The sequence below is a fragment of the Rhagoletis zephyria genome, unplaced genomic scaffold (assembly GCF_001687245.7).
Source record: "Rhagoletis zephyria isolate East Lansing unplaced genomic scaffold, Rhagoletis_zephyria_1.1 Rzeph_scaffold_01607, whole genome shotgun sequence".
Lineage (NCBI taxonomy): Eukaryota > Metazoa > Arthropoda > Insecta > Diptera > Tephritidae > Rhagoletis > Rhagoletis zephyria.
In genome coordinates, this window is record NW_016158691.1 from 17,245 (window position 1) to 30,979 (window position 13,735).

A 13,735-nucleotide genomic window follows, 5' to 3' on the forward strand; every position below is an offset into this window, starting at 1 on the left:
CATTAAAAACTATAAGCAGAGGTTATGTAGAACGATTTTTAAAGGAAAAAAATCAAAATAATGGATTGATATAAATGTATGTATGTACATATACATATATCCATAGAAGCAAAAGTAGAACAAAAGTTGAAATTTTGTTTAAGGGTTTGTAAGAAATTAAACGACATGGTATTCGGAAGCACGACGATTGATAATTTTGAAAAATAAAAAAGATATAAAAAAAAAATATGACATAATTTGCCAAAAATATAAAATTTGTATTTTTTTTTGCGATTATTTAGAGTATAGCAAAGTTTTTTTTATCACATATGTCTAAAGAGCCATAGCCCAACTAAAATATGTATTTATTTCAGTGAAAATTGACATAAACATACAATTACAAATGTACACACAGTTTGACTATTAAAAAAATTCAGTACTCGTACCAATTAATGCACAAAAACCCCATAAACTCGTATAAAAATGTGCACTACATAAAACATCGCGTGTTTTAAAAACTGAAACAAAAATTAAACCCCCAAAACGCTTTCAACAATGGATATGACAAAAGACATTATTGATTATACACAGAAACATACAGATACAGCCGAACGCTTAATTGCCAGCTATCAATCGCCAGTGTCCGAGATCAGCGACGGAGAAGCGAGCGCACGCGCATGCGCCACATCCTCGCCATTTCAAGTGAGCACCAACATTGTTGACGCCAAATTAGTTAACTCACCAAAAGCACATAACGAGCTAACCATCAACACAGTGGCCAGTGAAATGCATACGACAGCAGCTGCACCAGCCGCTTCGCCACAAGCAGACGCCATGGAACAACAGCAGCAGCAGCAGCAGCAGCAGCAGCACGCGCACGAGTTTGCAAGCGCCACCAATGCTGATACAACAGCTGACACAAGCGCCAAGGCGCAACCACCAACACAACAGCCACCCAAAAATACAGGCGCAGGCACGGGCGCCGGCACTGTTATGAGCGGTGACATAACACCGCCGCCACGCCCATTCACCACCAGTGAGGTGGTGGGCCTGAGCAGCGCGCTCGACGATGATCCTGATTTGCGCGTTGATGTGCAGCTGCCGAAATCACGTTCGCTGCCCACCTCGCCCGATCATCACCGACACAGCTTAGACTCGGCTTCGGCGGAGCTTCTGTCGCGCATGAACGCTGCATTGTTTGAATTCGAGCAGCGACGCGGGCTGGATGCATCCATACATATGCCGCTGGCTGCGGGCTTATCGAAGTTTGCAAAGTCCAGTTTGGCAAACGCGACACCACTAACCGCAGCGCGCAAGTCCATTTCGCCCATTGGAGGGCTGAAGTCCAAGAAGCAGTTGGCTGCTGCAGCAGCAGCAGCGGTGGCCAGTAATGCACAGCAACAGCAATTCTGTTTGCGCTGGAATAATTATCAAACCAATTTGACAAATGTCTTCGATGAACTGCTGCAAAATGAGTCCTTCGTCGATGTGACGCTTGCCTGCGAGGGTCAGTCTATCAAAGCGCACAAAATGGTGTTGTCCGCTTGCTCGCCATACTTCCAGGCGCTTTTCTACGATAATCCTTGCCAACATCCGATCATCATAATGCGCGACGTGCGATGGGAGGAGCTGAAGGCCATCATGGAGTTCATGTATAAGGGCGAGATCAACGTGAGTCAAGAGCAGATAAATCCGCTGCTCAAAGTTGCCGAAATGTTAAAGATACGCGGTTTGGCTGAGGTGAGTGCCAGCGGCGGACATGGTATGGCCGCACCACATCCTATGATGCCTGAACAGCGCATGACCATTTTCGATGAAGACGCCGATGACGGAGAGAGCGACGACGATGCGGACGGTGGCGAAGATGGTTGCCAGAAACCGAAGCGCGCACGCATGTTGGATGCGGCGATCGAAAAAACGTATCCACATGTAGCAGCGCTTGATTTGAATTTGAGCGCACAGCGTCAGCGTAAACGCTCTAGAGATGGCCTCTTCACCGACAATAATATGACGCGCTTTGGCGGTACCACAGCAATACCTGTCACTGTCAATGTGGGAGACGGTAGCGCAAATTCAACTACAAATGCCGGCGATGCAACAAACAACGCTAATGCCGATGCCATGCCACAACCACCACCCGTTGCCGTGACCACTTCGACCATTGTACGCAATCCTTTCGCTTCGCCAAATCCCAACAGCGGCAATGCAACAGCGGCTGGTGGCAATTCAACTAATTCACAGTCCACCACCATAACGCTTTCGACAGCTGCACCATCATCCGGCAACTCTACACCCACACCAACCAGCACAACACCGCATGCACCGGGCACACCAACATCGCATGCCGGCGCTGGCCACTCGTCGTATCGTTCGTCTGGTCGCAGCAGTTCACCACCGTTGCCGTCGGCCAACAGCCTCAAAGGCGCAATGTCTTCACCGGCCGCCAATGCAAGCGGCATTTCCTTGAATGTACATTCCCATCCTGCCGCGGCGGCTGCTGCTGCAGCTGCTCTCAGCGTTAATCCACATCATCCACACCATCCACATCATCATCATCATGCCGCTGCTGCCGCCCAACAGCTAGCCGCTCAACATCAATTGCATGCTGCAGCACATTCACATGCCGCCATGGCTTCGGCGCTTGGCGCTACGTTGGCTGCTGGCGCTGCTGGTGCGGGTGCGGGTGCAAGTGGCGCAGCCTCAGGTAGTGCGCCGAATTTGACTTCGTCGGTGGGTCATCATGACGAAATGGAGATTAAGCCGGAAATTGCTGAGATGATACGCGAAGAAGAGAGGGTAAGTGAAGATGTTGTTTTTGATAATTTGTCATACAGAACACAGATATTTTATTCTTCATGATTATATTCCCTAACTATAAAACTATTGTTATAAGTACCTGTTTTTGTATTAATTGCTTTTCATCTGTACGAACCACAAGTATCTATATTTTATTAGGGATCTGAGTTTTAAGTTTTGTCTCTTTTAAAGCCGGTGTGCGATATGTTTAAAAATATCGCAATTATTAAGTTGCAATTAAACTGGGTTTGTGAAAAAGTAATCTTAATCTGTACGATGACTCCCTCTCCCCTAATCTAAGGTATAAGTTCTTTTACGAGCGAATTTATTATCCGAATAGACTTACATATCTCCTGTTGCTGATAGCCATTTCACTGAAAAGACCAGAAAGGTACACAAAGAAATCGGCTCGAATCCGGAACTTTAGTAATTTTGGAACTCATTGCGCACAGAGTCATACCCAGCACAAATGTGTCCACATTTCGACACAGTTGCTGGTGAGTGAATATTGTTCTGGGTCAGTGCCCCATAGTAGGGATGCGCACCCAGTAGCTCAGTTGGCTCACGACAATACTACTGTGGCTCGCCTCTGATGAGGCGGCTCTTGAGGTATTCGAGAGAAAGATTTTGCAGAAGATTCACTGGCCTTTACGCATTGGCGACGACGAGTACCAGACGATGGAACGATGAGCGGTATAAGCTTCCCAGAGATATGAAGATAGTGCAGCGTATTATGATACCGCGGCTCCGCTGACTTGGCTTTGTCGTTCGAATGGACACCACGCTCCAGCTCTGAAAGTATTCAACTCGGAAACCGCTGGTGGTAGCAGAGGAGGAGGGAGGCGCCTACTGCGATGGAAAGACCACGACGAGGATGACTGATACGACTAGAAACACAAATACGAATACGAATGTTAAGACTAACGCGCAACCTAATATAAACGCACGCCGTTTGTTTACGCACTCTATCAGTCCCAGTCTATCTTTTTGTCCGATCAGTTTAAATTGATTTGATTTAAGTTTAACGGCTAGTCTGATCTCTTNCTGAGATGATACGCGAAGAAGAGAGGGTAAGTGAAGATGTTGTTTTTGATCATTTTGCCATGTACGCAGATATTTTATTCTTCATGATTATATTCTCCAATTATAAAACTACTGTTATATATACCTGTTTTTATATTAATTGCTTTTCATCTGTACGATCCACAAGTAGCTATATTTTATTACGGATCTGAGTTTTAAGTTTTGTCTCTCTTAAAGCCGGTGTGCGATATGTTTGAAAATATCACAGTTCTTAAGCTAGTATTCAACTGGGTTTAAGTAAAAGTAATCTTAATCTGTACGATGATTCCCTCTCCCCTAATCCCGAATATCAGTCCTTTTACGAGTGACTTTATATTCCGAATAGACTTATCTCCTGTTGCTGATAGCCATTTCAATGAAAAGACCGGAAAGGTACATAAAGAAATCGCCTCTAATCCGGAACTTTAGTAATTTTGAAACTCACTGCCCACAGAGTCATACCCAGCACAAATGTGTCCACATTTCGACACAGTTGGTGGCGAAAAGTGAGTGACTATTGTTCTGGGCCAGTGCCCCATAGTAGGGATGCGCACCCCAGTAGCTCAGCGGGCTTACTACAATACCACTACCGGCTAATTTGTTCCCTGCGTCACCTGAAACAGCTTACGTGCGTTTAAGCGAAAAGTCAAATCTAAATCTCACGCAGAACAAAAATTAGAATGTGATTTACCTTTTTTTTACGCGCGCTGTTCAGTTTCGGTTGGTACCATACAAGTTGTAGGGGCATGATCAATTTTCGATAGATAATTGCCGGCGGTTGGCCTATTAGGATAGGTTAGGTTAGGCTGAAGTGGCCTCACTAGCATACCTTGGCCCTTAGATTGTTGTGTTACCACGCGGATCGTCAAAACCCTCAATCCATCGTGTGGATTTCGAAAAACCCAGAAGTTGCTGTATGCCCACTTCGCATATGTCGGTTAAGTCTCCGAAAATTCACGAACCCATGAGCTATCTTCTGCAAAGCGCGGGGCATACGCACAACAGTTGCCGCAAGGCTTTTGGCTCTTCTTCATTTGTGCAGCTTATGGAGAAGTCGTTATGGAGTATTGTTAACCTCTCCACGCGCCTTCCGATGGCAACATGGTATGTTAGCAGACGCAGGGCTGCGCGAACAAGTCCCCTCTACTTGACATGAGGAGATGCTTCGACCGTTTTTCGTCCCATTTTGGCAACGTAAAATTTGTATTGCTGCAAGTGGTGACCTAAACCCACCTGTCACTTGCTAGTTTAAGAGATAGATCCCTTAAAACGAGCTTGTAAATAGCGAGCAGCATGCTTAAACTCTTCCAAGATTGCGAAAGTGGAGCTGATGTGCCCCCACAAAGTGAAGAGCAGACTTCAACTTGGTTGGGTAAGCGAAATTATTGTTCCAGTTACTGACTTTTTGAACAAAAGATATTTTCTTTCGGCAAAGGAGCATTTGGCGTCTCAAAATACCCCCTGCCTGATACTTTTCAAATATTAGGGGTTCTTAATATAATATACGTTTTTTCAGTGATGGTCTCTTCAGTCTATCTTTTTGTCCGATCAGTTTAAATTGATTTCATTTTAAGTTTAACGGCTAGTCTGATCTCGAGTTTTCCCTTCATTCCACCCAAAAACTCTTACCGCTGAGCCACTTCTTCAATTTTACTAATAAAAAATAACTAGAGGAGGCTAAATTTGTATGAGGCAGAAACTTATTATTTAAATAATTAATGCAATTTGGGGCATTCGTGCATTCAGGGCTTTCACTGAATCGATCGCTGTCTGACTTTTCGTAAAATCTACAAAAATTCTATCATTGAATTCGAATAGCTACAAAGGTAGCTCGGAGATCGCATTTACCGTTTGTCTTGATAGAAGAGCACATTTTCTTCGCCAACTAGGGTCCTATTCATTTTCTTCAAATCAACTGGAGCCACAGTTCAGCTTCACGAAGGCTGGGTCAAGATACGAACAAGTAATGCTACGAGAACTTTGTGTTCAAGATTAGATAGAAGGCAGTGGAAGGGAGTTGATATATTCGAAATTATTATGGGAGAAAAAAATCCATTTATTATCAGACCGCAGTTAAAGTCAAATGCGTATGCATGTTTGCAAAGCTAGTTAGTTAAAATTACAAATTAACAATTTAATTTACTTAATACTCGTAGAAAAAAAAACAAATTCAAATAAATTGCTAAATAAATAGAAATCTTGCGTTCTTTTGTCAATATTTATACAACTTGCATGCAGCATTTTCCCATTCTCCTTTACAAAAGACATTTATGCGCATACAAATGCAAATTTTTGTTATTGCACAACTATAGCCACATGTGTTCAAGCATTTACATACATTACATTCATTATGCAATTTTGTCATTAACATAAAATGTAAAATTATTTCAAGACAAAGTAAGCGACGGAATTTGTAGGCTGATGCCATCAATCGACTAACTGACTAACTGACTAGCCGACAAACTGACTGACTGCCTAAGTAACTAACTGCCTAACTGTCAAATTGTCCCACTGACTGATTGTTTGTTTTGGACGACTGTCTGCGCTGCGTAAATGCCATACAATTCATAAGTGTCTTTTGGGTGGTGAATGGGGGTGGTGCACGGGGTAGCAAGGCGAAAGCGGCTACAGTACATACGTACATGGACGGACTTTACGACTGTCACGGACATATGGGGCACTAGGCTGCTGCACACTTAAGTTGCGCTTAGCCAAGTTGCAGCTGGGCTGAGGCGCAGGTGAGTAGGTCCCTACGACATTATTGCATATGCATTTGCATGCGTATGCATGTGTATGTGTGCGCGTGTGCCCGCGCGCTACTCTGTGTGCTATGCAAATTTTCAATTCCACCACACATTTACATAAATAAATGTCGAATAACTATGTACATATATAAACAATTGCGACTAAGCGAAAAAAAACAACAATAACTTACAAGTAAATATACTAAATTACTTACTAACTAATTTGCGAATAACAGCAACAATAACAACAGAAGCAACACTGCAAAAGCAGCGACAGCGACAGCGACAGCGAGGTCCCTCGCTTGACGTCTTGAAAATGTAGAAATATGTATGCGCGTGGAAAATAAAATGTAGACAATTCAATTGTAATACGAAATTCATTACCTGAACAATTTAAGTATATTTGCGAAAGCTTCTTTATAATATTTGTTGTTTTTATTTTCTTCATATTTTGTTGGCGAATAATAAAATATTTATTATTGCGTTGCGCTTACTTTGTAAATATGCAATAATGTCGTAATTTTTTTTGCATAAAAATACATTTATGCGCCAAGGTACTCGTGTACATACATCATTTAAGGGTAAGCTATGACGTACATGCATACATACGCAAGAAGTAAGTGGAGCGATAGCGGCAAGGTATGAGGAAAAGGAGGTCACCTGGTAGGTCGAATAGAATGAATTAATATTGCAATTGAGTATGCAACTATGTGATATTTTATGTATGCAACTTAATGCTAAAGAAAAGCAGGTTCATATACATATAAACCTACATGCTTACTAGTGCGGGTCGATTTGTAGGGGCCCAAAAAAATTAACAAAGGCACACCGCGATTATGATGATAGTTCTAAAATAAATTTCGAGCCAGCAATTTTTTCTATCTAGTTTTTTTTTCAAAAAGTGGCTCACCTGTTGAAACAGCTGTATTGAAAACTAGCCAAAATGTGTGTCTGGAGGTTTTTGGGGTCGAGGAATCAATTTCTGGCATTCAGGGCGCTTCCGTAATTTTTTTTTTTATCGGATTTTAACGCCTTTTTTTTCGAAAATCGACAACATTGTTGCGAAAATCCACGAAATTTTACTTTCTCATAATGCAATTTCAATTTTTAAATAGCCTAAAATGTTCAGCGTTGAAGACTTTTATTTTTTTTTTTATTTTTTATACCTATTTTTTTAGTTTTTTTTATTTTACATATTAAACACAGTATGAAAATGATAAAGCACAGTATGAAAATGAAAAAGCATGCTTTCACACATGTCATTTGTCATACAATATGTCGATAAACAGTATTACCAACATAATATTAAAAAAAATATGTTATACGTGTTTAAAAATTGAAACATTAGAAAGTGTTTAAGTTCTTTTGTTTTATTTATATTTCATATGTTTTTATCTTTTAAGTTGAATTTTTGATTTAAAAAAATTATATCAAAATAAGAAAAAAATTAGTTTTCTAAAAAATAAAATACAAAAAATAAAAATTATTCACCCTGAACATTTTAGGCTATTTAAAAATTGAAGTTGCATTATGAGAAAGTCAAATTTCCGAAAAAGGCGTTAAAATCCGATAAAAAACTACGGAAACGCCCTCTGGCGGCCCTCGAAAGAAAGAATTAATGCCAGAAATGGATTCCACGACCTCATAAACCCCCATAGACACATTTGGGCTAGTTCTCAATACAGCTGTTTCAACAGGTGAGCCACTTTTTGAAAAAAAACTAGATAGAAAAAATCGCTGGCCCGAAATTCATTTTAGACCTATGGTTTCTTGGGCAAAAATGCTTGAAATTACCCAAAAACCATAATCGCGATGTGCTTTTGATGCAAAAAATTTGACCCGCTCTAATGCTTACATACATACATACACACACATTGGAAGGCCTTGTGTGCTTATAGCTCATTTTTAAATGAAATGTAAGAAAAAAGAAAATGTCATGCTTGGTGGTAGTATACTTAAGACGGAAAAGGAGTGAGCAGCGCCTGATTCGCTTCTCCTTTACGCATCGAAATTTTCTTGCTTAAAAAATGGCGCGACAGGAAATTAAAAGTACTATAATTAATAATTAAAACTTTTTACTGCAACTTAAACAAATATGCTTATGTACGATTTTATGCAGGTAAGAATAAGCAGTAGGGTGTCCCTTAAAAATATAGAAGCTGTTGAGAATAATTTATAGTTAATAAGCAGTTGTCAATTTAGTCCGCTACGCAGTTACCCAATAAATCTTTATCACCTGGCACTCTAATAACCGTTGTTGGGTATTTAACTCCCGATGAGAGTAACTAATTCTGCGCTCCATTGTGGTTTTTGAGGAAATTCCGAAAAATTGTTGCTGCCTGCAAAATAAAATTTGAGGAGGAGTAGCCGCCAAGTGGTCTCCGTCGTGGCTATAAGTTCAGCTTGAAATTCGCTGCAATGGTTTGGCACTCAAAAACCCAGTTATTAACATACATGCCGCCCTCTACACCTTAGTAAATCCTTCTCTAAGAAATTAGAGATTTTCTTTATGATCTTTATTTTTAATAACAAAAATTGCTATTTACCCACCCGGAGAAAATATCCACAATATTTTGCTATAGTATTCACTCCCCCAAAAGTCTGCATAACTTAAGTAATTGCCTGCCTTTGCACCACCATATCCGGTTATTGACTTCAAAATCTAATTACAAACCTTATTAATTTTATTTCATTAGCCATTTGATATTTGCCAACCAACCAACCACCCATTCGGGCATACAAGCACCAACGAAATACATATCTGTCAGTATTGGCGCTTACTTTTAGCATTTCTTTGTTAATTTATTGAAAATAAATTAAAATTGTAGACAATAAAAATGTGCAAAAAATACGCGCAAATGTTTGCAATGAAAGTGGGCAAATGGACGGCGGACGAATGAGTTGGCGCTGCGTTGCTTTGCCTGGTAAATTTGTAGTGTATGGCAGTAAGAGGGATGGTAGCAGAAAACGAGTTCGACACACCGAACGCGACGTGAATTTCAGCTGGTTGGGTGGGTGCGTGTCTGGATAATGTCTTTACTCGTTTGCACAGTGGGTTCGATTCGAGTTTTTTGTTAAATGATTTGGAAAATTTTTTAGAACTCCTGTTAATAAACTATTTACACTTGGTAAACTTTTGACTCAGTGTGTATTAAAATTAATTTTATAAAAATTGTTTTAAGAATTCTCTATGGCAAATTCAAATTAAAAGCAAGGACCATAACGTCGCCTTAACCTTCAATAAAAGCATGCAAACTATAAATATTTGGTCACCGGGAGAAAGTGCGATGTGTAGACGAAGTTTCAGACTTGGTAAAACCCTGCACTGCGGACAGTGACGGAATGTCTTCTACCCAATAAACATATACACCAAGCGACAAATGAAAGTGTACACCTTGTTCTAATTCACAATTATTTTCAAGAAATTTTTTTTTGAATATTTCATTAATAAAAACATAAATACTTTATATAAAGTTCCCAAAAATTCAACAAAATTTCATTAAACTTTTCAACATTTTATTCAGAACTTCTAGAAAATTTTCAAGTATGCAGTTTTGTAGCACATTCAATTTTAGTCGAATGAAGTGCAAATTTAAACCGGCTACAAAATCGCGTTGATTTTTGAGAATTTTTTTTTTTTATGGAGAAGGATTTTTGCTCTTTTTTCCATATAAGCATGAATTTCTTATGAAATAAAACGCGGCGACCGTTAGCCACAAGCTCTCAAAAAATCAAAGCAAGTTTTTGTATATAAAAAAAAACGCAAAAGCAGTCTCCAAAAAAAATCTTACAAATCAACGCGATTTAGTTAAAACATGCACTTCATTAGACTAAAATTGAGTGGGCTGCAAAATGGCATACCATAATGGAAAACTCATGAAAATAATTGTGAATATTATGTTAAAACAAGGTGTACACTTTAATTTGACGCCCAGTGTATGTAGGCTGTTTTATTTAAGTTGTTCTTAAATTGTGCAAATAGTTTTATTTGGTAAACCGCAGATGCTGTTTTTCCATCAGATATATAAAATATACTATATTTTAAGACTTCCACCAAAATAGTTCGGAAATTATTTTTTGAAAATACCCATGGAAATCGAGTTTTTATATATACAATTAGTTTTTGAAAATAATTTTGCCAAAAAATAACCTCAGATGGTAGAAGAGTATTTGCTTAAAAAGTCTGCATAAAAATGTTACAAAATTTTATCAACGGAATCGAAATAATAAAATTTTTGGAGGCATTTTAAAAACCGTCTAGCTCACGAAAATCTTAATATTTTTCCGAAATATGTTGGCGGAAGTCTCAAAAATTTTATAGTTAAGGTGTAAAAACTGCCACTAACTTTGGTGTGGTTACGTAGACTCGACTGGTGTGGGAATTGCTTGTACATCATCGCTCCAAAAATATCGCTCTGAGCAATGCAATTATGGCTTTATATCTCAATTCGTGATAATCGTCTATCATCGCCCAGTATTTTGATCTAATTTTTATAATCTTTGTTACACTGTACACTTTAGCTTCAAATTAATATCGCAAGACAAAGAAATTCTTAAATTGCAAAGAATGAACTTTTCGGTGCTTAATAGGGTGGTAATGTGGTAGCAAATGCAGCGAGAGCAATGAACACAAAATTATAAATACATACGGACACACTATATGTGAATACATATGTATGTAAATACCCTGTAGTGAAATCCCAAACTAGTCAGGCAAAATACTAGTTTACAACTAGAATTTCCTGACAGAAATTGGACTAGTATTTTCTGTCCTTTTTTGAACTAGTATGAGACTGAGTCTGAGACAGAGAAATCTAATAATTGCCATCACGTCGGACATCCCCATGTTAAAAATACCAGTTGATTGCATGGAAAAAAGATAGTTGGCTGACTAGTTGGGCATGCGGTGCATATTAGTTGTGAGGTAGTTTACAACTAGTTCATTTGACTACAGGGTGCAAATAGACAAACATACATACATATATATAGGATACATAAAAGCTTTTAGAAAAAAGTTTGTAATAACACATTTAAGGATCACACGCAGTCAAACCGCGTGCAGGCAATGAACTGTGGAACTGTGGATGTGGAAGCATGTTGAAATATTTATGTAGTACATATACACCTACATTTGTAATAAGGTTCAATTGCCCTTTGTGGTAGTAGAAACCTAAGAAAATACCCACAGCGAGCTTGTGTCACCCTTCATCTTAGCGCCTGCTAATTTTCTCCAATTTCGCTCGCAAAATTTCTCACCAAACGCTTTCTCTTGCTCTCTGCATTGTTGGTAGTATCGATGTGTCACAACTCACAACTCTTCAGCTTCACTTATCAGTAAGTAGTACTCGTACTTGGCAGTAGCCACTTACAGTACATAAAATTTTTGGCGCCCAAAATTTCTATACAACGCTTTTTCAAAATGCTGATAGCGACTTGCTCCAGGCCATCCATTGACTTTGCTGCTGATCTGCTGCTGTGACTTTTGTGCTTTATATCTGTCTACTAAACAAAAATGCCGTCGGCAAACTTGGCTCGTCCTAGTGCTTGCCACACAGTGCTGTATTTGTTGTAATAATTTCTGTGCGCCTGTTGCTCATTGCAATCTACTACGGTTTTTCTTAGCAGGCTTACATTTCAAAGGTACCACACCACACGTACAATACACTGCTGAGACGCTTACAAACTACAAACAAGTGCACACACAAGCGCGCTATCACGCGCGAGCAAACCAATGTTCGTTGGTGTGGGTTTGTTGGCACAACATTTTTTTTTTTGGCTATCTTGCCTTCTCCAAGCAGTTCACACTTGCGGTGTGTTGTAAATTTTTGGTGGCAGCGTGCACAGCACTTCACTTTGCGTTAAAAATCGCGCTATGACACGCCACACCACGCCATGCCATGCCATGCAACGTCATAGTCCGCCGCTTCATTCATTCGATTTCATTCACAAAAACGAAAAATTTGAGCTAAATACAATAATATTGGATATATATGTATGTATGTATATACCGACACCCATGAGTAGGTAGGTATTTACAACAGCAACAACAACATGCGCATTAAGAAGTCAGAGAAGACTGAAGGCCTTAGCAGCTGTGAGATGCCCGCGTTGACTTGGCTGGCTGCCGCTGACGGCATTTGAGTCTCACAAGTGACAGCGTGTAGAGTTAAAAGAAAAGCAAAAAACAACAAAAAGTAAACAANTGTGCCACATACGACAAACGTTTTATGATTAAAAAAAAGGTACGTTTGTATGGGAATTTGTCGTATGTGACGCATTTTCAGCACATACAACAAAAGGCATACCCAATCATTAATATTATGTAACATACGACAAAATGCGCACGAAATATCTCAAAAACTAATGGAGATATAAAAAAATGGATTGCAGAAATCGAAAGAGCATGTCCAACTTAGTAAATCTGCATCAAAATCCCAAAATCGTGATTTTGCACATTCGTCATCCGTTTTCTGAGACGACGATATATAGACTCTGATTTATACATAGCTATGTACATATGTATGTATACTCAAGCATCGACTATATGTAATTGCTTTTGGGATGCTGTGCGACTTTGTTTTTTTTTCGTTTATTTCTTTAACTTTTTTGTTTGTTCTTTATTCTCGGGCAACAAACCAAAACAGCGCAGTTGTCGCCGCCGCTGTTCGCATTTTCTGTGCTGCCCAGCATTTTCATCCGCCGTGTACCCCTCCTCCCCCNAACAAAAAGTAAACAAAAGCAAATCCCCACCAAATACAGTGCAAAAGCTGTGTGACTGTAATGACGTCACTTTGGCGCTGGTGTCTCCACCGCAGCGCAGCACAGCACAGCGCACCGTCTTCTTGATGGCTCACCTATGTACATATATAGACTATGATTTATACATAGCTATGTATATGTATATGTATACGTATACTCAAGCATCGACTATATGTAATTGCTTTTGGGATGCTGTGCGACTTTGTTTTTTTTCGTTTATTTCTTTAACTTTTTTGTTTGTTCTTTATTCTGGGGCAACAAACCAAAACAGCGCAGTTGTCGCCGCCGCTGTTCGCATTTTCTGTGCTGCCCAGCATTTTCATCCGCCGTGTACCCCCCCTCCCCACAATACAGTCATACAAATAGCGTACATTGCCTGCGTCTTTACGCTTTGT

At 39.7% G+C, this 13,735-nt stretch overlaps 1 protein-coding gene across 2 annotated transcripts in view; it reads left to right on the forward strand.

Moving 5' to 3' along the window:
- Window positions 1-359: 359 nt before the first annotated feature.
- The window catches only part of bab2 (bric a brac 2), a 39,637-nt gene continuing 26,261 nt past the window's right edge, over window positions 360-13,735 (forward strand). For both annotated transcript variants that reach the window (XM_017618370.1, XM_017618371.1), the window contains exon 1: window positions 360-2,775. In XM_017618370.1, coding sequence (XP_017473859.1) covers window positions 535-2,775 — 2,241 coding nt within the window. In that variant the 5' untranslated portion in view covers window positions 360-534. The remainder of the gene's footprint in view (window positions 2,776-13,735) is intronic.